This window comes from Liolophura sinensis, chromosome 7 (genome assembly GCF_032854445.1).
Source record: "Liolophura sinensis isolate JHLJ2023 chromosome 7, CUHK_Ljap_v2, whole genome shotgun sequence".
Lineage (NCBI taxonomy): Eukaryota > Metazoa > Mollusca > Polyplacophora > Chitonida > Chitonidae > Liolophura > Liolophura sinensis.
In genome coordinates this window covers 41,692,921-41,716,784 of record NC_088301.1, presented here as the reverse complement: position 1 = coordinate 41,716,784, position 23,864 = coordinate 41,692,921, and the positions used below count along the sequence as shown (strand labels likewise).

General features: G+C 38.3%; 1 protein-coding gene across 1 annotated transcript; it reads right to left on the bottom strand.

Annotated features, from left to right (window-relative positions):
• Window positions 1-80: 80 nt before the first annotated feature.
• LOC135470379 (uncharacterized) lies at window positions 81-23,413 on the bottom strand. The gene is made up of 5 exons (XM_064749281.1): window positions 23,295-23,413; window positions 7,792-7,918; window positions 4,250-4,467; window positions 2,851-2,989; window positions 81-2,422 (listed from the first exon to the last, which is right to left on the bottom strand). The coding sequence occupies exons 2-5, from the start codon at window positions 7,880-7,882 to the stop codon at window positions 2,313-2,315; spliced, it is 558 nt and encodes a 185-aa protein (XP_064605351.1). The 5' UTR covers window positions 7,883-7,918; window positions 23,295-23,413; the 3' UTR covers window positions 81-2,312.
• Between the last annotated feature and the right edge of the window lie 451 nt (window positions 23,414-23,864).

Sequence of the window (23,864 nt, the reverse complement as noted above, 5' to 3'; positions counted from 1 at the left end):
TTGAGTGTGTATATTACCGAGTCTAAAGTTTTTTTTAAGCCTTTCTTGTCATGTTCTAAAAACCGTGGTTACATGGAAGTATCGGGAACAATGTGATCAAGTCCATGTTGCGCTCCACTAGTTAAGGCATTTATACGTACATGCAGATTGCACCATCACCATTTCGCATCACTACAGTCTAGCTTATCTCAGGTGGTTTTTTCCTTCACTTCATCAACGTTTCTCGTTAGTTATTTCTTACACTGTACAACTCAAAGGCTTCGTCAGGCGTGGTTTATAAGCGCCGTTGAGCAATATGGCCATTGGTGTGTCACTGCAAATTTCTACAGCCCATGCCATACACTTAATTGAAGAATAACAACTACTGTTTCCTTCACCTATAAGTTTCTTTTTCTAATCTATTCCTGATGTATACTTCTGTGATACACACACATATTTACACCAATATTTATAACCTTATGTATATGTGATTATCATATATGAGTGTATATCGATTTTAATGCAGGTATGGCAAGATAATTTGAGTCTTTTGGTAAGTGTTATAAATAGATAGGTCAGATAATATGCATGCATTTGTGCATAAAATGAAATGCCAGAAAAAAAACAAAGAGATCAGTTTGCCCCAAAACATATATAAACGTTTGGTATGATACTCATATATATGTGGTTTATTTTTACTATACACCCATATCCCAGTGTTTGTTGGTAAGTGTATTTACAAGGGGTGTATGGCGAGATTATTGTTTTCTTCCACCCCTTCTACAGACATATGAATAGACTTATATCTCTACCTATACGCCCTATATATCAGGGAAACCTGCCTCGGAACCCTAAAAAGAGCCACTTCTCCACATTCATTTGTGTTCTTATCCCACGTGCTAGCTATGCCAGACGGCAGTCCTCATCACAGTACAACGCAGGGGAAAAAATAACAAGCTAACCAAAATAGGACTACATTCCATCATGAGACCTGCAGTGTGGTGCTCGCTGTATAGTAACGCATGTCGATCATGCAGCAGTATCGCTGGTTAAAGGCGCCTTTAAACAAACCTGGAGTATTCGTTTTCAATTATATGGAGATTTGTTAAATTATGAAGCGTTCGAGCGATTCCAATAAATGGCTAACTATGCATTTTCGGTTGTTTTCACCGCGCAACCTCAGAAAGCATGCACTGCAGCTGGCCAATACCAGGCTCTTTCTTGGTGCTGCTGTACTGTAGACTGTTTCATGGCAAAATTAAGGTTTGCGGCTTCTGGAGTGAAATATGATATGGTCTAAAGCATTTGCGGCGTAGGCCACATGCATACATTCGTGTCTATATTAGTTATGCTTTTAATACATTGAATAATGCATATTCAAACGGAGTTAACTTTACTGTATTGAATTTGATAACACGTATTGCATGGAAATGTTATTACATGATTTGAAGATAATTTGTCTCGGATCTTTCAGTCAAGTTAATTTTCAAGCTTGTGCTATTATTCCAAGGATTCTGTGCAAGCTTTAACAACAATGTGAGCTGTACTTTCTTAATATTGTTCTGTACCCGTGCACCATGCTTCGACGATATCCAACTGTGTATGCGTTGCCTCTTGTGTAATACAGTGTGCTCTTGAGGCTACTCCAATGTAATTAGCGTATTTACTAATTATATTGGGTTTATGAAAATGTATCTGTTAAACCGCACATGGTAAATTAGTATCATACAGTGTACTGAGACCAGAAGATACAAAGGAATGGTAAATAGTGAAAAGATTGAAAGGTAATCATCTATAGCACCTATGTAAGACCAATTTTACACCCGTTTAACATTAACTGTTAATGTTTTGACAGGTTTTCTAACTTTTTGTGCGCTTCCTGACCAGGTTGTGCAAGTTGCACTTTGCGAATAATAATCTCGAACGTGGTATACTGACAGATTTAAGAAGGTCTCGAATTATGGTTTTGAACAAATAGTACTTATCGTATCAAGTGTAGGTCAAACCCTCTTCAGTGTTTGAAATCAGCAAACCTATATGCTAACCTTTAATAATATATGCTGATAGCCATCCCCTTCCCTCGCTAAGCTCCATAAATATAATTGACTCAAACGGGTGTGGAAACTGGCGTAATGTAGTACCCACACCTATATACCTATCACCAGGGTGACTTAACGATCCACGAAAAGTGAGCATTGGGAAATTCCTTCCTATTGAACATTCAGCCCCAGATCTCCATATATCGCTCACATGTATACAGTTTTCTCATCGAAATATGTCAGGCTGAAAATCCGATTTCCTATGGTTTAACAGATGCGCTCTCGACAAACAAGCTACTTGTTCCAAACAAAGCTGATAGCCAGCGCAGCGAGTCCAAGGAACAAGACGGTCAGCAAGGACATCTTTTCATTCATGGGAGACGTTGCAGGTGACAAAACACTAGCTGTAAAAATAGAAATCAGGAAGAAAAATTATACAGGAATATTTGAACATTCTTGTTTTAAAAAAAAAGCGTTATAAAATTCTGTTTTCGAAGACGGGGTAAATCGTGTGCCTGTGTCGGCTTCCATAGTTTTACACTTTCTTTAACATCTTTCCGTCCACGACTGTTAGTCAGTTTGCATGATTCTGAGGGTTCTATTGATCTTATAAGGGTGCTTTGATTTCTGTTGGAAAAGTAGGGTGGCTAACCACTGGAAATATATAAGTTTCAATACCAAGAGCAATATTTTATGAACTCCATTTGTGTCCAGAAATGCACTTTTCAGGCGTTTTTTTAGGTCAAAGGCAATACAATCTTTCTGCCTGTATACAAGTATGATCAGAATTGTGGAACTTCTAGTATGTTACTCAAGTGAAGTAAAATCTTACAATTTGTAGTAAGTTCGACTTGGAAGGAAAACGCCTTTTTTGCTTGGTCTGCCTTTTGGAGTAGCAAGGTTACGTTGTACTCTCCCTCTTGGTAGTATGCCTCATCAATGGTTGGAGAATTATTGCAGTCGTATTCCTTCTGTAACAATGAAATAGCACACTCATCAGATTCCATACGAATTCGTAGCTGTATATATGCTACGAAGTTTTTAATATATACTTTTAAAACTATATATGCAGCTTATATGTAGGCTAGCAGTAAAGACCACCGTAGTAAAATATGCCATTTCATGCAAACTTTATATCAGGAACTAAATTATTCCAGCAATATATACCTGATATACTTGTAGTGCTTGTTGTGTAATTCTTAACTGTTCAGGCTCCCTTTTCTTAGTTCATTTAACTATTACTTGAGGTTTCATCTGCTCAGACATAATATCCAATAAATTGAAGTTTTAATATGCACATTATTTACATGAGATTAATGCTTAGATATTTATTCTGTGAAAAATGTGGGGTGTTGCAATGATTTTTCTATTATGTACTTACTACTGCGTAAATATTGTATATTAGACTTTCATATTTGCTATATTTTATATTCTATAATTAATATCGTTTCTTTTTTTAATAATTACCTATTTTAAATTATGAATGCATATTATTGGCAAGAGGGAGTCTCTGAATGGACTCCACAGATTCTTGGTTTTCTCCCTTTTTTTCTTAATAATTGGTTAGAACTTGCAAAAATATTACGTAGCTATCGATAAATGTAAAAGCGATGTTGTTCCCCTATGGGCAACACTGCTAATGAACCCTCCCAAGGCGTCACATGTAGCATATGCGCTTAAATTGTCCACAAAAAATATATCATCTAACCCAGAAAGATTCATTTATTTTAATCACTTGCGCTCTGATTACATTTAAATTTCCATTTTTACAAATAATGCTTAATGGTAGAACTACAGAGAAAAACGGGAAATCCAGTCTAAAATGCGTAGTCTGTTGTTCGTTTCAGCATTTGCGATGATGGGCAAACTGGTAACAAAAAGTGTCCAGTTCATCTTAGACCCGATTTACCATTGCACTTGAAAATGTATTCGACTGGCAAGTTGTTACTGATTATATGCGACCTAACATGTTGCCAAAATATAGGTACCGCGCATACCTTACAAAATTATTTCAATTAAAAACGCGACGAGTTCCATCGGATATGAAATTACAAGGTAAGCATATTTATTTAGAGTGAAAATGTGTATAATTGTTACGTTTACATCAGAAACACTGACTGACAATTTAAGTGCGCCAATGTTTTAGCATATGTCAAACAACCGTTCAATCAGTTCATCCTATACGGCACCCCTCTGTCTGTATTGTGATGATTTTTCAGCAAAATATTTACCTTTGCGTTCTCTCCACCAAAGAACACATCTAGTTTCACGTTACAGTCCTCCACATCGAACTTTCTGAAGATCAGGTAAAGAGTGTCTGTGCTTTTTAAAGCCCTGTAGACGACCTTGCAGGTGTGCTCGACCCAGCGGTCAGTATTCTTGGCTTCCTTCAGTGTACTCTTGTCGGCGTTCACATTCACCCACCGCAGTCCACAGTCACCATTGAGCACTGGAAATATGGAATTAGGATTCTGTCAGTGTGAAGCATATGAAATTAAAGTTCCAGAATTGTGACAAAGACTGGATGCATTGTCTAGATTAAAGTTGCTATCTGCTGGATCAGAATTGTAAAGACGATTGTCAAAGCCAAGACAAGCTTTATTACCAGAATTACTATATGGGTCATGATCAAAATCGCTTAAAAGATAATTTTGTTAGTTTTAGGCTTAGCAGCAAATACACTATTAGAGTTATTGTCCTGAAACTCTGTATTCATGAGTACGTCATAAAACACCAATAAATAAATAAATAAATAAGGAAGCTCTGTTATCAGGATTAATATCAAATTCAATGTCATGGTCATAATTACGCAGCCATCTTAGACTTAATTCAAACTTTCTAATCACTTTAAACTTGTTACTTCCTTTCAAGGATCATGGTTGCTTTCAAAATAAGATTTGCTATTTAAATCTGAAAAAAAAAAACAATGGGGCAGTTTGAGTTCGCACTCTTTTATGGATGAAGATAAAAAGTCTTACTGTACCATGTAACCTGTTGGAAATGTTAAGCAACCATTATGATTGCATCAGAAGAAAACACAGGCGCCCTATAAACGTTTCACAAAAAACTTATTTAGAGTAGACGAATTAGGGAGAAAATTGAAGTGTTGAACATTTGTGAAGATTAGAAGTTCTTCCAGGAAAGTGGTGTCACTGCCTACAGTGTGAACTGGACTTTTTTTTTCTTTTTTATTTTTTTAGATTTTGTACTTTCGCTTTTCTTTTCTTTATATTTCAACCTTTTTCTTGATTGAATGCTGGTTTTTTGATGATTACTTTTATGTGAGCTCTTCCTTGACTGTGGTGGATGTGCTGTGAAAAGTGAACTGGAAGGTACATTGCTGTTGTTTTCCAACTTTTTGATAAATACCTTCTGCAAGGTACATTCGAGTGCATTCTTGTAACTGCATTTATTTCAGAATTCTCAATGGATTTACAAACTTTTTCTGTTACCGTAAAGTTTGTTATATTGTAGTTTAAACTTGTAGGTTTCACATTTTGTTAGGCATGAAATGTAAATCCTGCTTTTTCTTTTTGTATGTATCTCACAGTATGAGTCACCATCAGTGTATATGTTCTATCCTGTAAAATGTCACGCATATTCAGGTGTACTTTTGCACATTATATACAAAGTTACAAATCTGTTTTCCCTCTATCTAAATGTTCATTTCAGAGCATATTGCATATATACAGACTGCTGTGAACAAGATGGGGTTAATGTGAAATGAAAATAAATATATTTCATTTACTCAGTAATCTTGTCTTCATTATTCATTCTTAGATATACTGGTTTCCTTTTACATGTTTAGATGCTAGATATGTTTTCGCCTACATGGAGTAAAGGCGTGCGTTTAGGAATGCGCTAAAAGACCAAACATGTTGAGGAGTACAACATATTAAAGGTCTAAAGGTGTAATAATGGACAGAACATGCGCTTACATTTGCGTGCCGAAAAGTTAGCCAACTTTTTAGAACGATAAGTTTTACTTTCAGAAAGAGTTCGACCTCTAAATTTCTCTATTGCGTACAAAAAACATGCTTAAATGCATATATTGCTGTTTTTGTCGTAATGGCTCGTCGAATTAGATAAGTCGACTGAAAACAAACGTTATTTCGTAAGATATAAAGAGTTTCACACATCGCACCTTTTGAACATGGCGTATATGGAATGCATATTGTTCTATTTTCATTCAACTATAAGAATTCGAGGAGTCCATTCGTCTAAACGTGGCTTAAAGGAAGTAAATAAAAGTCTTATAAGTGTATGGAAGTGTATGTGCGTCTTACTAAAAACGTATATTTTAGAAAACGGTGGCTTCAGCTTTGTGAATGTGACTACGGGACATTTTTGCTGTGGTTAATGAGGCTGTATCAGGGGATGATTTGTTTCCCGTGAAAATTAAACGTCTTCAGTGTTAACTTTCACTAGATATGTCCATATCATCATTTAATGTAAAAAGAAACATCGTGCTGCAGTTAAGCATGGTAAGCCTATACCTTATACATCTAAACAGCAATAAGAGCAGATAGCGCCTAAATAATGTAAGCCTCCCACTGACCACATTGCATGGCCTGCAGGGGTTTCAGACATTGGCACTTGCCACTATTGACCGTTTTCATCTCGGATTGCGACTCCTGATTTATTTGCTAACCACCCAAGGCTTCTTGAAAAGTTAATAGACGCTCAACCATTGAATTGCCCATCGTGTGAACGTACATGGAATTTCTCGACTTCTTGAAAACCACCTTAGCTTCAAAATTATCCCCACACAACACTTACCCTTTAACACATGATAATTATATTTTCTTTCAGTAAATTCTTTCTGGTCTACTTTTTGTTTTTTGCAAGTGAAACGGTCATCGACTTTCCAAAATTGTATCAAAATGACGAAAGTTTATAGAAAGATATAGGCCTAATCGAAATGTCCGCTTCAAATTGTTTATATTCGTGATTCTTTAATTCTTCAAGGCGAAGGTTACAACACTTTACATCTTTTCCTGTTTTCTTTTCGTTATTTCATGAGTAACACACCTAAGATTATAGCGTCATATTTTTCACAAAGTGGTTCCCACAGTGGTTCCCACAAAGTCTGCACTTTTAGGCTTTAATGACTTCAGTGGAATACTGGCAGACCAATACTGTCTTTACTTTACTCCTCCATATTTCTTCCACAGTAACAACTGTATGATATTAAAGACGTACAGCACAGACAGAAAAGCCAGAGTGGCGACGACATGCACACACAGGTTTACAGAGGAAATTGCTTTCTGCATTGCAACATTTCTGGAAGGCATGATAATGATCATGCCATTTCAGCGCTGCATTCACTTTCATTGCTACACCCACTTAGCCCATGCATGTACGCTTGTTATAACATAACACTTTACATAATTAGCGTTTTCTTACAAAAACACTGACAACATTTCCTGGACAGCAATTAAACCATTACTGGCAAGAACTTTCAGACTACCTTCAGAAGAAATCCAAATGGAAGTAAAACTCTTACCTCTAAAGAATCAAATTCTACACCTACCTTATCTAATATGATTCGCGGAAAAACAAATAGGCAATCAGATTTTCACAGATATGATTAAAATATGATTAGTATAATTGTTCTTCGTCATTTTACTTAAATCCCCGGTATGTAAGTAAAATAAACAGTATATTTTGGGGAGTGCATTAATCGTGTTTGCTAGAACAGCAATAACAGCAGAAGGTCTAATCGTGTATTAGCATATCACATGATGGTATGATAACATAGGGGATGACTTACTGTTGTCGGCATTAGCCGTAAACGCAGGCTGGGCATACATCATCACTGTTATCAACATGACAGCGCTAGTGCCTTGAGTCAGTCCTTCCATAGCGAATCCAGACAGCGCCCCTCAGCAAGCTGATCTCTGCAGAGGATAGAAAAAGATGTAGGTTTGGTATTCGCCATAAGTAAGCTACAAAGGTTATTCCAGGGATGAATAATCCCGAAAAATCGAGTATGTTTACAACAATTCATTAAAGTTTTAATATAGCATAGAATACATCCTTGGCTGAGTCAGGACGAGATCATCGTTAGACGGTGATACGATCGAAGAGGTCGTTTCATGAGATCGTAATGAATTCATGGAGACTGTTGTGAGAACGTGAAGATGAGCATGGGGCTGTGATGAGATCGTGGAGTGTGATGAGAGCATGGAGGTCATCAAGACATATGGATGCGATCATGGAAATTATAAAGGGACCTTGGAGATGATTAGGAGACCGTGATAAGATCGTGGAGATCATTAGGAGACCGTGATGAGACCGTGGAGATCATTAGGAGACCGTGATGAGGACGTAGAGATCATTCGGAGACCGTGATGATGCCGCGGAGATCATTAGGAGACCGTGATGATGCCGCGGAGATCATTAGGAGACCGTGATGATGCCGCGAAGATCATTAGGAGACCGTGATGATGCCGCGAAGATCATTAGGAGACCGTGATGATGCCGCGAAGATCATTAGGAGACCGTAGAGATTACCATGAATCTATGCGTCGAAACAGACATTCGCAAACTAGCCGTCAACCAAGATGGACGTTCCACGGATCACAAGGCCAATTCCCAAATCAACATTTAACACAAACTACCAAATTCTCCAAGAACTAAGAAAGTATGTAAAATATAAGGCGCACAGCACAGAGAGAAAACCGGAGCAGCAACGACAGTGTGACAGCTGATAAATGGTCACACCTAACCGGTGAAATACGGCCTCTTGTCAGTGTACCTCAGTTAGAGTTTATCTACTTCATGTAAAAGCATTAATAGAAGAAAATTTTCGGCCCGTGGCACTATGGCTTAAGCAGAATTAGTTAAATAGGCACTGATGGTAATTGCAATTTATTAGACGTCATTGGTGTAGAATTACTCAAAATGCTGTGTTGCCATCATATTCAACATACAGTAACATTAAAACAATGCAAAGGGACGAAAATAGGACGAAATTATGCAAAGAGAAGCAGTCAGCAGTTTTTAATAATGTTGGAAAGATGCCAGGTATGTTCAGTATTCGAATCCAGTACCATGCTAAAATATAAGTTTTCTATAATAATAAAATATGTATCTTGGCTGCTCTTTGATCGCAACTGTTCATATACCCAACGTGGCGATCTAATTCAACACGGTGAATATATGACCCCTACCCCAGTGTTATGCGGAATTAGACACAATCATGAGTGCCAGAGATTCTGGACGCTCTGTCCATATTTACTCACAAGAGAATTATACTCATTGTAAATCTTGAGAAACTTATAGTGAGGGCCTTTGATGGAATAACCTTGACACTTGTTTTTGGAATAATAACTTGTGACGTTGATTGAAATCGTCGCGCAACACGCAGGATCTAACAAATGCTGTAAGGCAAAATATATACACGCCATATGCAGGATCCTTCGGTATATTGCTGCCCAAGTAAGGCCCTTTTGTCGGACAGTCTGCCAGAGAGGGAACTGTTAAAATGGAGATTGTGATGAAATCGTATTATGACCATGAGACTGTACAGACTGTGTGATTGATTTTTATGAGAGAGAAATACCTGGAATCTTGAAGTTTTTATACTTTCATATCTATTCAAATACTTCACATGGAGACAGATGTCCATGGTCATACCTGGGATTAAGAGACAGAACCCAGGTCATAGCTAGCAACTGAGTAAGAATACTCAGCGCAGAATTTTGCAGGTATTCATGTAGTAATCTGCTTTAACAAAATACCTCTTATTTATCTGTATGTTGTGCTTCTGGCTGTAAGTAGTGACTCCTATCACAGCTTGCGTGTTCCTCACATCATATTCACCATCGAGTATACATTATCTCAATAGCCTGTTCGACTAACATGAGCGCTATTAGTACTTGACCCTATATGGCCAATTCTGACAACTGATGTAGTATTTCCAGCATGTTTGTAATGTAAACATCCTGGACATTCTGGCCCTGAGAAACCTAACAGTCACTTCGTTCGTAAAGCGCTAGCTGCGTTTCCAACCCCATGTGATCAGACCTATGGGTTTATTCCGATCAAATCATTGAGAAATACGTGTCCTTATAGATCACTCTAGAAACAACGTATAAGGTTTAGAAGGCAATACCATTAATCTATTCGAAAGTCCAAAGTAAGGTTTATGTGCCTGAAGGTAAAGCTGCTGTCCGAAACACCATCAGACGTGTATATTGAACAAAATCTCCAAGTGCTAAATTATCCGTAAAAAGTAATTTCAATGCCTTTGATATCCCGTGTCCTCAATCTTGCATCAAATGGGTTTGCCGAAGTGAACATCACTGTTGCCTAAAGCGTTTCGTTATTGTACATTTTATTTTAGCAATGTCTTTTTATTCATCTAAAACTACGTTTGTAATGGTGAAACCCTGCAGCCTGGATACAGAGCCGGGTACTATTATGATTACAATGGCGTGTGCTTGAACGTTGTCTCACTGAACTTCTCGGAAGCGCAGGTATCGCTTCCTTCCTGAGTTATGCAGCGATATATCCTTAATATTAGGAGATTCGCAGTATGGCATAATAAGCACTTGTTATCTTGGCTTGGTACGCATTTCCTGCGATGAAAATTATGTGCCTTTCTATCATTACAGACCAGTATGAGAATGCACAATGTCCCATTGACCGTTTCAGATCAGTATAATTCTATATTTCTGGTATTGGTTCAGCGATCATTATTGCGGAAAATATCAATGGCGCAGCACTCTGCGCAGAGTCTGATTTGGTTTACAAAAGAATGCATCGACGTCCTTACACAACGTCATGCAGGTTACATATTAGGCGTATGGATAATGTAATTGTTGTTGTGCTATATAAAGCCATTTGTCAATAATATATGAAGTTCATTCTAACTGACAGTATATGTCCATTTCGGGGTTAGATCAGCTAATGTTTGCTTTCGCCTGATGGTTGCTTCAAGCACTCAGGCTACACACAAAAGATATTTAGTGATGCGACGAACCTAAATGTAGGGTTATAGTACTGATGCGGTATAGTGCTAATAAAAACATATCATTAGGCTTTTACTGGTTATGGTAGCTTTTAACCATGACAGGTAATAACTCTGGTGCACGAATGTATGTTTAGAGCATACAGCATTGTCCTTTTCGTATTCTGCTCAGAAAATGAGGACTTCACACAGTCTGGATTAATCGCTAACGCGTGTAAGACAAAGGGATGTTTCCACACAGAGCTCGTTCATGGTCATGTTATTGTTGTAGCAATCGAGGCGACACGACGCGTCAGACGTGTTAAGATGTAACAAAGAGCTAGCAGAGCAGAAACATGGCTGTTGTGACTCTTATGACCATTTGCATGATGGACCGAAGGATCATGGGAATCGATACACGCTGGTGGCGCTAAAATAAAGCGAGCTGGACTCAGGCTTCCATCCAGCTCTGGTGAATCCGAACGGGTCTCACCCCAATCTCACTCTCCTCGCCCTCCACCAAACCCTGTCTATATAATTGCGCCCGCGCTATCGATCGCCGGAAGAGCGACAGCCAGTTATTTTGACGTATAAAGCAACTCAGTTTTTTCATGTATCCATACTTCCGATCATATAATGGAACTTCCTGTTATCGGTATAGATCATGGAGAAGATAAATGTTTAATAACAACTGATAACAGACAAAAATAATAATGTAGCTTCCAGGGGCATTTCTTTACGTATGTGAATTTATCACTATGATTGGTAGGATTTTATTTTTGTATGGCCATCTTAATAATATTTGGTTTAGTTTTACTTTTGCTTTGGTGTTTTATTTAAAAAGACCATTTTAGTACTAAACACAATAGACTTACCGCGCTTAATTATCCGCGCTAACAGTTTTTGGTACCAGCGTATGTGATTAAAGTTTGGATAATTATTATACTATCACGTCAAACATGACAGAGTATTGTCATCTTGGACTTGTCGTGCATGGGTACATCTAAGACGCCCTAAAGGACCCTCCTCTTGATTATGGGTCCTTCAAATATATCAGCTGACTGTTGGAAAATAGCTTCTCCGTTTGTACTATGATGAGATCTTCCATCCTGTGAGAAGCGATGCTTTGAAAGCGGCTTGCATGCGCATATAGCTAATGCCAGGCCGACCAGCTAGGACATGCATGTGGTAATGGCCATAATGACCCGACGTATTGTCCGTTTACACAAACATAGTCGTGCGGTACATACTCCTTAGAGCGCATGCGTCGCTCTCCGCTTTCCCTCACTCCCACCACTAATAAATTTTGCACAGAAACCTTGAACAACGCCGAGGTCACTGGAGTCACGGTGATGAGGAAGGAAATGATGTCAGAAAAACACAAACAATTCGTCTCAGCTTTTGTTTCTAACAATGTTATGTACACATATGCATTTAGAGTACGTACGTCATGGTTCTAACCAAACCTAAAACAATTTTATTGATGAATGCTTGTCAACTAATTTAGTAGGCGGACACACGTGTTGAGGCTAAGCCTAAACAAGTCTACTTGCGTCTCACAGCCTCCGCAGGTAAAACTTGTCTAATGGTGGCAGTAATGTTAAGCGAAAGGTAGAGAGCCATCGTACGCAAGTGCTGTAAGGAGTATGCATGTGGAAAGGTAATCGCCATTGGCAATACATGATGACCAGAAGGAGATTCAGCATAAGAGAATGCTGACAATCATATATCTATCCGAAGCAAAGCATTGAAGGCTAAACGTTAGTACACAGCCAGATAACGATGGTAAGCTGGCCCATGTTATTTGTCAGGCGGGTAATTGGCTCAGCCTGGCACCATTACACGCCATGGTGGCCATTGTGTTCCGAGAAACAGACGGTCTGGGTAAAAACCGGCCTTCGATAAATCGCAACATCAGCCAAAGATCCGCCTTTATGGCACCATCTGGTCAGGGCTATTCCCAGTCCGCCACAATGCTTATTTATTCCCTCCGTCATATTGGCACATATACATGTACATATATATGTCCTCGAAATACAAGGAAAACGTACATATACTATACTCTAGAGCTCATACGCTTCTGTCACTCTCTGTATATAGGGACAATATTTAAATGCATGAGAACGGACGCAGACCAGTGCCCATGGCAAGACTCATCATGAGCCCCGTACACTCAAAAAGCAGATTATTCTGTTAATTATAACACATAAACTCTCTTAATTTAAGATAGACATTCTATTATACTAACAGAAAATTGTGTTGAATATGACAGAATATTGTGTTATAATAAAAGGTTACGTTCTAGCATCACCCAGAACAGAGATTTTCTGTTAAAATTACAGATTCATTTTTAAGTGTAATGATGGACAACATAATGACACTCATTCACTAGAGTGAATTCCACTTATCTCTATAGGAATAGCCATGTCAATCTGCATTCTGGCCAAGTATAACAGGGGGAATGGAAGACATTAGAGGCTCTTGTCCCGACAGCAATTTTCATTTGGACCATGTGAAGGATTGGAAACACGCATGTCTTTGGCATGTGTATTCCATTGCAGTTAAGACAATATCATAGTATGATTCTCGTCTCAAAAAAAGTTTTTAAGTGCCGAGAACTGCAAGTATATAGGTAGAAAGTTGTCATTTTAAGCATGTTAATTATAATTAGTGTCAGACAGATGTATTATAACAGAAGCAAAACCGAAGTGCCCGTATTCTTTTATACCGTATGTTTTCCGAAGACAACGTAAGCTCACAGCCAGTCGTACAAACAAGCCATAGAACACGGGAGAACCTGTTCAGTTCAAACTAACAATAAGTGAAATGACAAAAAGTAAGGTTATTCAGATGGAAGCGTTATTATAATCTTTACATATTCCCTTTTTTCCCAATTTAAAATTTATATAAAGACTGAAGCTTTTAATACGCCTTACTCAATTCATATTATTTTACTTACGCGTACAGAGGGATGGAGAAAACCGGACAAAGCCGAAAAAATACTCCAGGGCTTTGTGTCCAAAATGCGTCTCGAAACAAGAGAGCCCAGAACTGGATAACTGGATTTGAACAATGATCAGGGACCAGAAGATTTGTTAATCAAGCCACCGAATGCCGCTTTGTTTCAAGGACATCACCATACAGGATACTGTCGCGCTAAAATAGAACACTAATAAAGAATAAAGACACTGATGTATCAGCGTTAACTTCTTTCCCCATTACTGATACACAGCGATGTCTTCTTGTTTGTACAGAGATAATATGGCAGTAAAGGGGAACTGCTACACTTAATAAGGGCTATATGCCATGATCAACCAATGGCTCTTCCTTGGTTATGTCCTAGCACAGGATGGCTGCAATAATGTCAATGCCCTATCAGTAAGGTAAGTGTGTTTTGGTGATGTAAACACTATACAGTCCAATAGTGTTAGGTGAATGATCAGATGATAAATATTTTAAATGGATTGCAACATCAATGACGCAAAGTGCCTAAAATGGCAACTAATAAAGAAAGCAATCACCAAATGTTCTTGTAGGCTTGCGGGAAACATTAATTCACAAATTAGGTATAGCTAACTTGAAATATGATACGCAGATACACCAAGCAGAGAAGAAGTAATGTGGTTATATTCGAAATTGACAAATAAATTATAGGCTAACTAAATCTTACCAAACAAACTCGAGGAATATACAATCTTAAGGCTCTTCGATTACAGACGCTTTGCGATCCCAGAAATGACAGTATCTGTTTGAAATGTCAACTCTGAATAATTAAATAACACACATTGATACCAAAATTAGATTTTCTCCTGAAAGATTAAACTGAAAACAGCCTAGCGTCGGCGAAATTGCAATGAGAAATCCTATTACATGTAGTAAAGCAGGGCTTGAGATCGATTTAAAGCCCGGTGAGTGTAGCTGCCGAGATGACTGATGGCTATGTATTTGAATTCTGCAAAGCCTTAAGAGGCATCCCCCGCCCGTTACCCTGAGAAGCGTACAAGACTTGTTAAGTAATCTTTACCGCAAATGACTGCATACGCGCTCATTAGCAAACCTTTGAGATGAATAGGTAATGACATACAAACGATCTGATAAGGGCAGCTTTTTCCATAAAATTCACTGGTATTTATGTTTCATGAAGAGTCCATACTTCTGTTTAACGTAGATAGATGTGACAACAAGCCATACATTACGTTGGAGAAGTGTATAACATCTTACATATATATAATATTTCTATATACAGGTTACATCAAAATGCAGATGTGTGAATGAAATTGTAAGAAGTATAACAGAATATGACATAAAAAAGATACACATACGACGGCAGAATTATTCGTGCCTTCATATATAGAATGGAAGGTACCATAGCAAATAGCGTATGGACGTGGCAGAGAAAACATGTATAACCACAAGCAATTACATCTTACTAGGCCTATAGCTGGCGTTAAACACCATTCTTATTTCAACCAGCAGAAAAAGCCTGGAATTTTAAATCATTCTCTAAGGGACACAGTGTAACATTTTCAAAATGTCTTTGGGAAAAAATATGAACCAAGTTACATGTCTCATTCACAAATTCTCCTTCAATAGTATACAATATCAACGAGGGACGGTCGTTTCGACGATTAAATGGTATAAAATGGTATAAATCTATCACATGCAAGATTGAGTTATTCGTCTATGCCACACTCTACAAGTTCATCCTAATACATCAAAGAAACGTTTCGCAAATTTTGGTTCCATAAACCACGACCTGCGTTATAAATAACATCACATTTTCCAGAGTTTTCAGGCAGGCCCAGACATCAATGTATACCATCTAACTATCGCCTGACTCTATCCCTGATTGCTAGTTATCATCCGGACACTCCCACATCATTATTTCCGCTGTATCCCTTGTCTGAGGGGTTACATATACCAACTAATGAGACGCATGGAATAGTTCAACCATGCAGGATTGGACCCAAAGAAGGTTTTAACAGTGTAGTCGTAAATTGTATAAACATAGGCATGCTCTGCATGAAATTTATTGCTTCCAGGTTTCCAGAGAGGGGACATTCTGATAATCTAGTAGATCTGCTATTGTAAATATACAAACCAGCCACTCTAATTTGTTTTACGGTATCGGTACTTCAGAGCTTAACTATAATGAGGAAGATTTTTTCAAAAAGGGATACTATCGACTGCAGTGTGAACACCTATGAAATTATTTTATTTCAGTTCTGAATATATATACAAAAGAGGATGCTAAAACATTATACACGTATAGAAAATATGAGTTGTAGACGCATTTATTAAGTATGTGTCTGAAAATTTCTGGTGCACAGGCAAATTCGATACAAAAGACAGAACTCGTGGGTTTGTGATGGTGAAACCACTCAGACAACATCAGAAACATCAGAAATATATAGTTTCTCGGAACGTTGAGCCCTTAGCCAAATGATATACATGTCTCGGTGTGAATTAAGAAGTGTGGGACAACACCCGGCTCAGATCTGGTTCAGTTAATAAAAAGCCGTGGTGCTAGCACAAGGCGCTCAAAAATCAGGATGTACCATTCTGACGGACAATAATCTTCCAGCTACATCACACATGTTATATGACTAGGCAAACAAGATCATGACGATGTTAAATAACCACAGTTGCTCACAACCATATCAGTAAAATCCAGTCCAATATATGAATATTAATTACACAGATGTTTTCCCCCAAAATCATAGATTAATAACTGCACTGATTTAAAACCGACAGAACATCGCAAGAACAGTTCTGGACTATGTAAATAAAGGTAACATTGAGAGTTTAAGTAACATAATCTAAAGTTACGAAATGTATCTTTTCCAGGATTCGTCCAAATGTAACATTTCTTTCTTTTACAACGAATCCTATTTGGTAAGAGAAGCATAAATCTATTCAAACAGAAAGATGTTGGTAAGTGCATATAGAAAAATGTTGTCGTTTTAGTATACATATATAGTATCCCGCTTTTGTTTGTATCGAGAAGTATATTATGGCAGACGTAACCAAGGCAGTGTCAGTAGCACAGGCCTATAAGGAAATGGAAAGTCGGCAAGAAAGAAATCAACATATTTTACTCAACTTCCATCCTAGGTGGCATTGATGCCTAAGGCGATAACGCAGCCTCATGATTAGCATCTCCAGTTCCTCTTTTATCTACATAAAATGTTGAAAATTTGCACAAATAGGTCTCAGGGGGTGGTGGATCATAAATATGCATGGCACACCACTTTATGGCAACCTAATTAACCTGTCTGTATTTGGTCACCATTTGCATCTTCGGTGAAAGTATCCGTAATGACTAGCAAAGCTGTAAAAAGTTGTTACATGCAAGACTCTGTTCTTTGTTACAGCGTTCTTCAAAGAGTATGGCTACTATAATTCTGTCCAGTCGAAACGTCAAGTCCTGCACTTGTCTACCATTCACAGCTGATTTGGGCTCATTCATTTCCGAAACAACCTAAAACACTATTTCACAAAGAATTTCATCAGTTTCCAATGAAGCAAGGGAGATAGTCGATATTCTAGGTATGCCATATACAGATCGAATTTCTAACTCGTCGGTCGCTGTAAGTTCAAGCCCAGCTCATGCTGGCTTCCTCTCCGGCCGTAAGTGGGAAGGTCTGCCAGCAACCTGTGCATGGTCGTCGGTTTTTCCCGGGCTCTGTGCAGTTTCCCCCTACCATAATGCTGGCCGCCGTCGTATAAGTGAAATATTCTTGAATACGGCGTAAAACCCCAATCCAATAAATAAATAAACTCGTAGTCCTTGGCTAGTTTCCATGTCAAATTCGAATATACTACAGCAGGTATCTCGGTCGCGCTTTGATTGCAACAACATGTTCATAAAGCACAATGATAATGTGATAAACATGGATGCCTATCTTACTCCCCTGTAACCTATGACCTAGAGCTGTGCTGGGGTGGAACCGTTGGTCTAACATGAGTAGATTTCTTCTGATATGTTTGACCTGTTCACATGGATTGATGTACGTTTAGTTTAAATAGATTGTTTTTAACTTTTGAACTATGTTGTAGCCAGAATGAAATGGGGTTACCAATTATCCTGCACTGGCAAATCGAGTCCAATCTGAAGTGACATCTGTCCTCTTCCAGCGTATGAGTTATACTTTGCGAGTTTACGCAGAAAAGTTCATGACAAAGGCATGCAAGTATGAACAATGAGTTACACAGATTAGGTCAAAAGCGGGAAAAAAGATTTCCCATAGTCTGACAAACAATAATGTTACAGACACAGCAAATAGCGTTAACCAGTCTACAAGGAATGGTCTACTGTCACGAAACAAATTATTTCCACCCAAGCATTCAGTGCCCTTGTTGGAATAATTTGGAAATAATTAACCTTGTTTCTTGTAATTCAATAATTGCGGCAATCAGAAGTAAGGGTCACAACACCATGTTCAATGGCTCATTCGTGGGAGTTAGGATCATAACTCTTGGTACAATGACCACTTCGCTGGCTTAATGGTTAGAGCGTCCGCCTCGAAGTAGCGCCATATCAGGCTTTAAAAATAGTACTTGTTACCGCCTTGGGAGTAATTATCATAACACAGCTTACAATGGCTGATCTCTGGGGGGTAATTATCATAACACAGCTTACAATGGCTGAGCCTTGGAAGTAATTAACACATTATTGCTTACAATGTCTGATCTCTGGGTATAATTATCATAACATTGCTTACAATGGTTGATCTCTGGGAGTAATAATCACAACACAGCTTACAATAACTGATCCCTGGGAGTAATAATCATAACACTGCTTACAATGGCTGACCTCTGGAAGTAATTATCACAATATTGCTTACAATGACTGATCTCTAAAAGTAATAATCATAATACAGCTTACGATGGCTGATCTCTGGGTGTAATTATCATAACACAGCTTACAATACTGATCTAAGGGTGTAATTATCATAACACAGCTTACAATAGCTGATCTCTGGGTGTAATTATCCTAGCATTGCTTACAATGACTGATCTCTGAGAGTAATGCTCATAACACAGCTTACAATGACTGATCTCTGAGTGTAATTATCATAACACAGCTTACAATGGCTGATCTCTGAGTGTAATTATCATAACACAGCTTACAATGACTGATCTCTGGAAGTAATAATCATACCACAGCTTACAATAGCTGATCTCTGGGTGTAATTATCACAGTATTGCTTACAATGACTGATCTATGGGTGTAATTACCATAACATTGCTTACAATGGCTGATCTCCGGGAGTAATAATCATAACACAGCGTGCAATGGCTGATCTCTCAGAGTAAAAATCATAACACAGCTTAAAATTGCTGACCTATGGCAGTAATTATCACAATATTGCTTACATTGACTGATCTCTAAGAGTAATAATCATAATACAGCTTACGATGGCTGATCTCTGGGTGTAATTATCATGCTTGATCGCTGGAAATAAGGATTAGAACGTGGCGTTCAGTGTCTCGGCTATTGGAGTAAAGAAAATGTCACGATTCATCAACGTGAGTTTTGACTTTTACAGCTTTTGGCAAAGCATGACACTGCGCTGAATAGCTTATGCAGCTAAGGAAGATATATGGAATATATGAAACATGATGTGGTTTCATGTGGTTCAATTCTTACTATGTCAATTCTAATTATAAATGGTACTATATTTAATACTGAAGCGTGTATTTGTTTAATAAAATTTCTTCGAAACGCCACCTGTGGCAATAAATTCAACCAATCGTGTTCATTTCCAATCATCGATCCGGCTGAAATGCATATAGCACCTGCGAAAATCTATTTGCGTTTTTGCGTATCTCCTGGATCCAACAATTACGCTAATGGATGCAACAACACACCAATGACCGAACACAAAAAGGTTAATTCAGATGATAGCTTTGAACTCTTCATGTATCTGAAGGGCAGGGTATGCCCGACTTCCTCGCTCAGGGCTGTTCCGGTCATCGGGACCCCAGATTTTGGAGCCGCGCGAATAGCTGTGGCTTCTCATGCCTTTGTATCTATAGAATACCTGCTGTTATCTACTTTTTCATACGCCTTTTGTGTATATAATGCTAAGCAGTTTAAAATCTTCAGTCACTTGTATGCACATATACATTTTGAAAGTTTCTCACCTAGAAAAAGTATCATGGGTTTAAATTAAAAGTGAAGAAAATGAATAAATGAACAAATTACACATCATCGAAGTAAGTTTTGGAGTTAGCAACAAACCAACTTCTGAAAGCTGTTGATCGATGCTACATACGATGGAACTGTGATATTATATATTTGATGTACTATATTTGGTTATATACTAGAGAAAGCACGCGTGGAGGTCACATCGACACTCAGTCGGTACAGAATACATGCATAAGATGCTTATCAGAATATTGCGGATATAGCATTGCAAGCAGACAGGCCAGTAAAGCTAGGTATACATATTTTGGTTGATACAGGCTATCGCCCTATTGTTTAATTGAACCGCATTTCATTATGTGTTCGGATAAAAATAGCTGTTGGCTTGGAGCGTGGTTTGTGTTTTTATTGAAAGTATGTCACGAATATGCCCAACAATGATGGCTCTGCCTGAAACCTCGGATCGATCGCGACCTAGCAACGCGAAGAGAAGCCGTGGAACATCTTTACTACAATAATGGAGACTGTTTGCTGAGGGTTTAGTTAACATTCTTCTGGGTCACCTACATCTTCTCTCTTGTTTCTATGGAAATCAACAGGCTCCTGTCCTGCCCAGACAAATGCCTGACTTACGAAAACAAAACTGCCTAAGCCTATACAGATGCTTCATGTTGATGCTTCTAATCAAGCGTGAGTTTGAAGGCTATTTACTAAGCACATCACATACAGCAACACCTGTGTAGGAAACATTAATGGTAGAGCATTTTAGTGGCAATTTGGTTACCTATTTACCTAATATCCATGAAACCAATAAACATTTCAAAACTGATTTCATGTTTGTTAGCTCTCTCTTGCACTGACCATGAAATCAAAATCTCCTACAAATAGCTAGCAAAGTTCATTATTTAGATATGCGAGCATTAAGGTCTTTTGGTGCCATAGTGAAATGCCCCTTTATCAATGCGGTAACCCAGTGGTTTTACATAATTAATCAAATGAAAACAATTATCTTTGCCTTTAAATTCCAATCAACTGTATTACGATCCGGTTTACTCCCCGATTAACCCCTAAAGTTTCAAATGAACAGTTAAAATTTGTTTTAAGCCACTAAACAACACTGCACATCACCCAGAATCAGAAATGGAATCAACTACTGAACCAACAGATGAACCATCCATGATTCATTATTATATAGCATTAAGTAAACTAATCTCAATGTCTGTACAACAAAGAGCCGAACACAAAGTCCATGATAAATAGAGCCTTTCATTTTTCGGAGTTACACTACTCGTGTATTACATTAAACTAATTAGTGGAGCACAAGGTTTCTAGATAATTATCATATACACAAATAATAAAGCTGTGTATTGAATGTCCTTTCCAGATTCAAGTACGTTACAACTGTTATGTGCGCTAGATAATATATAAAAAAGAATACTGACAAATGCGTTTTTTGTTTAATTAATACGTGATCCTTTCAAGAACTGCAAAAACACCTATGAAGAATATATAGTTTTTAGGTGTTCAACTGCAAAGGTTTAATATAGATCTTTGCATTTCACACTTTCCAAAAAGTTACAATTTTTCAACTATGTCTATGTCACAATAGTGAAGTCTGCTACAAGCATATGAATAAAATATTTTAGATGCTTAGGAAACTCATTCAGAGTTAAATGTTAAATTTAAATAATAGATATGGTTTTACTTATACTTGTGGAGAGACCGTTTCTAACCCTTACATATTCATTTCGCCGTGTTTCATCAGAAATTTCCATGTTTCCCACACCACTCAGATCCTGCAAATTCAAATGTGATAAGATCAAGTTGTCTTAATTTGATAAATGTTATAATTTTACTTCTTAATAACTGTATAATAGGTGAAGCAATACACTGATAACATTTAATAAATTTGTGTCATATGCTCTCTACAAGATCAGTTGTGTTTAACGGTTTGATACAGAATATGGTATAACGTCGCGTATGACCCGATCGATGTGCGGTGTCCTTTCGTACCTTCTGCAGCTTTCAACGCAGTGAAGCTGCAGTCCGCGCAGGTCCCTCGGGCGCTAAAACCAAGTTAACCCTGTCACGTCCTGCCTGACGTGGATGGAGGCATTCCAAGTCAAGACCATATTCTATTGGTTCAAGGGAATCTAACCATGTGGAAAGTAGGTCACGGCTTGGGCATTACCAATCGCCCACCATCTTCCGCGGGATGCCATTGCCGCAATCAGCAATTGTCAAACGCTTGGCTCTGCGATGAAACGGTCAGTCTCAGTGTGGCTGTGGTATTTTTAAGCATTACTCAACCATAACGATAAATAGCCGTGATACTAGCACCTAGCTGTGACTTCAGGAGGAGACGTACATTAAAAGTACAAAAAGGGTTAATCCACAAGAATACACATGCACATCTTCTTTACATTGAATAAAGACGCTTTACAACGTGTAAAGTCTTCACTCTACCGCATCACGGAATCTCAACTAAACTAAACTAAAATAATTTACTAAAACCTGAAGTTCAACACACCATTATCAATACCGGCGTCACATATAGCATAGAAGAAAACACAGAAAGACAGAATTTGAAAAAGCAAAAATTAACCATAAGAACACAAATGTGCCAGTTCCTCGCAATCGCTGCATGAGACTAACCAACTTCCACACAAAAAGCATATAATGGCGCTGATCCTTTGTCAGCCACAAGACCACAAGGAGGGATGAGGATAAGATCCAGTTAGGCACGAAAAGATAATAAATTCTTGGTTAAATTTAATATCGTATCAATTCATCAAACAATCAAGTGTAGTGGCAAATAATTCTCGGGTTGGCAATTGATTTAGCTAATCCATCGCTGTGCCGTATCTCAAGGAATTCCGTCTTAGGCAGATCGCGCTTCTAGCGAACAGACCACCTCAGCTTCTGGAGATTACAGCCCACGACGATATCGCGAAAATGGCCCCTCGTCATTCTTAATTCATATGCTTGGATACAAGATGGTGTGGATTTGACTCTAGTATTATATAAACTGTTGCTCAAGTGCTGGTCCTCTGCTATCAGGCACTACGACCTTGAACGCTGATCATTCTTTGGGAGTGAACACGAGATTTCTCGCTTATTTCTTTCAAACATAACCACAAGAAAACACAGACATCTATGAAAAACTCACCAGGTCTAGTCGTGCAATGCTTGAGTTCTTCGCCGACAGTTAAATCCTGTGCATATGAGATGCGATGTCCCCGACTCGACTTGTATCTTCTCGATTTACCTATGGCTAGGATGTAAACAATATCATGTGATGCGTCGAGGCCATGTGACCAAAAGCTATCCCAGAATTGACTAGAAATAACCCTTGCTGAGCGTCATTCAAAGGATGGATGCAAAGGCAGCTAGACAAATGGCCCATGCACTCTCCTGCGTGCCTGGGCACAACCGCCTGATGGAAGTTATTCTCGGAAGCAACACCGATAACGATGGATAGCTCTTGTGCGAGTGCCAAAAGCTTTGTGCCATTTCCCAGACCGCAGCTTTTGTCCTCCTCCTCGTTTTCCTTGAATTTATTACGTGAAGTATATGTTCGCCAACGTTCCAAAAATGGCTTACGCCATGCAATATACTTTGTACTTCGTGGGTACTTATTGTGCAAGCTGGAAGTCTTTACTCTTATATCAGCCTTTATTATATATTTTTACATGCAATTAAGAATTATTTATCAGTGGCTGCTCCTGAAGTTTGAAAT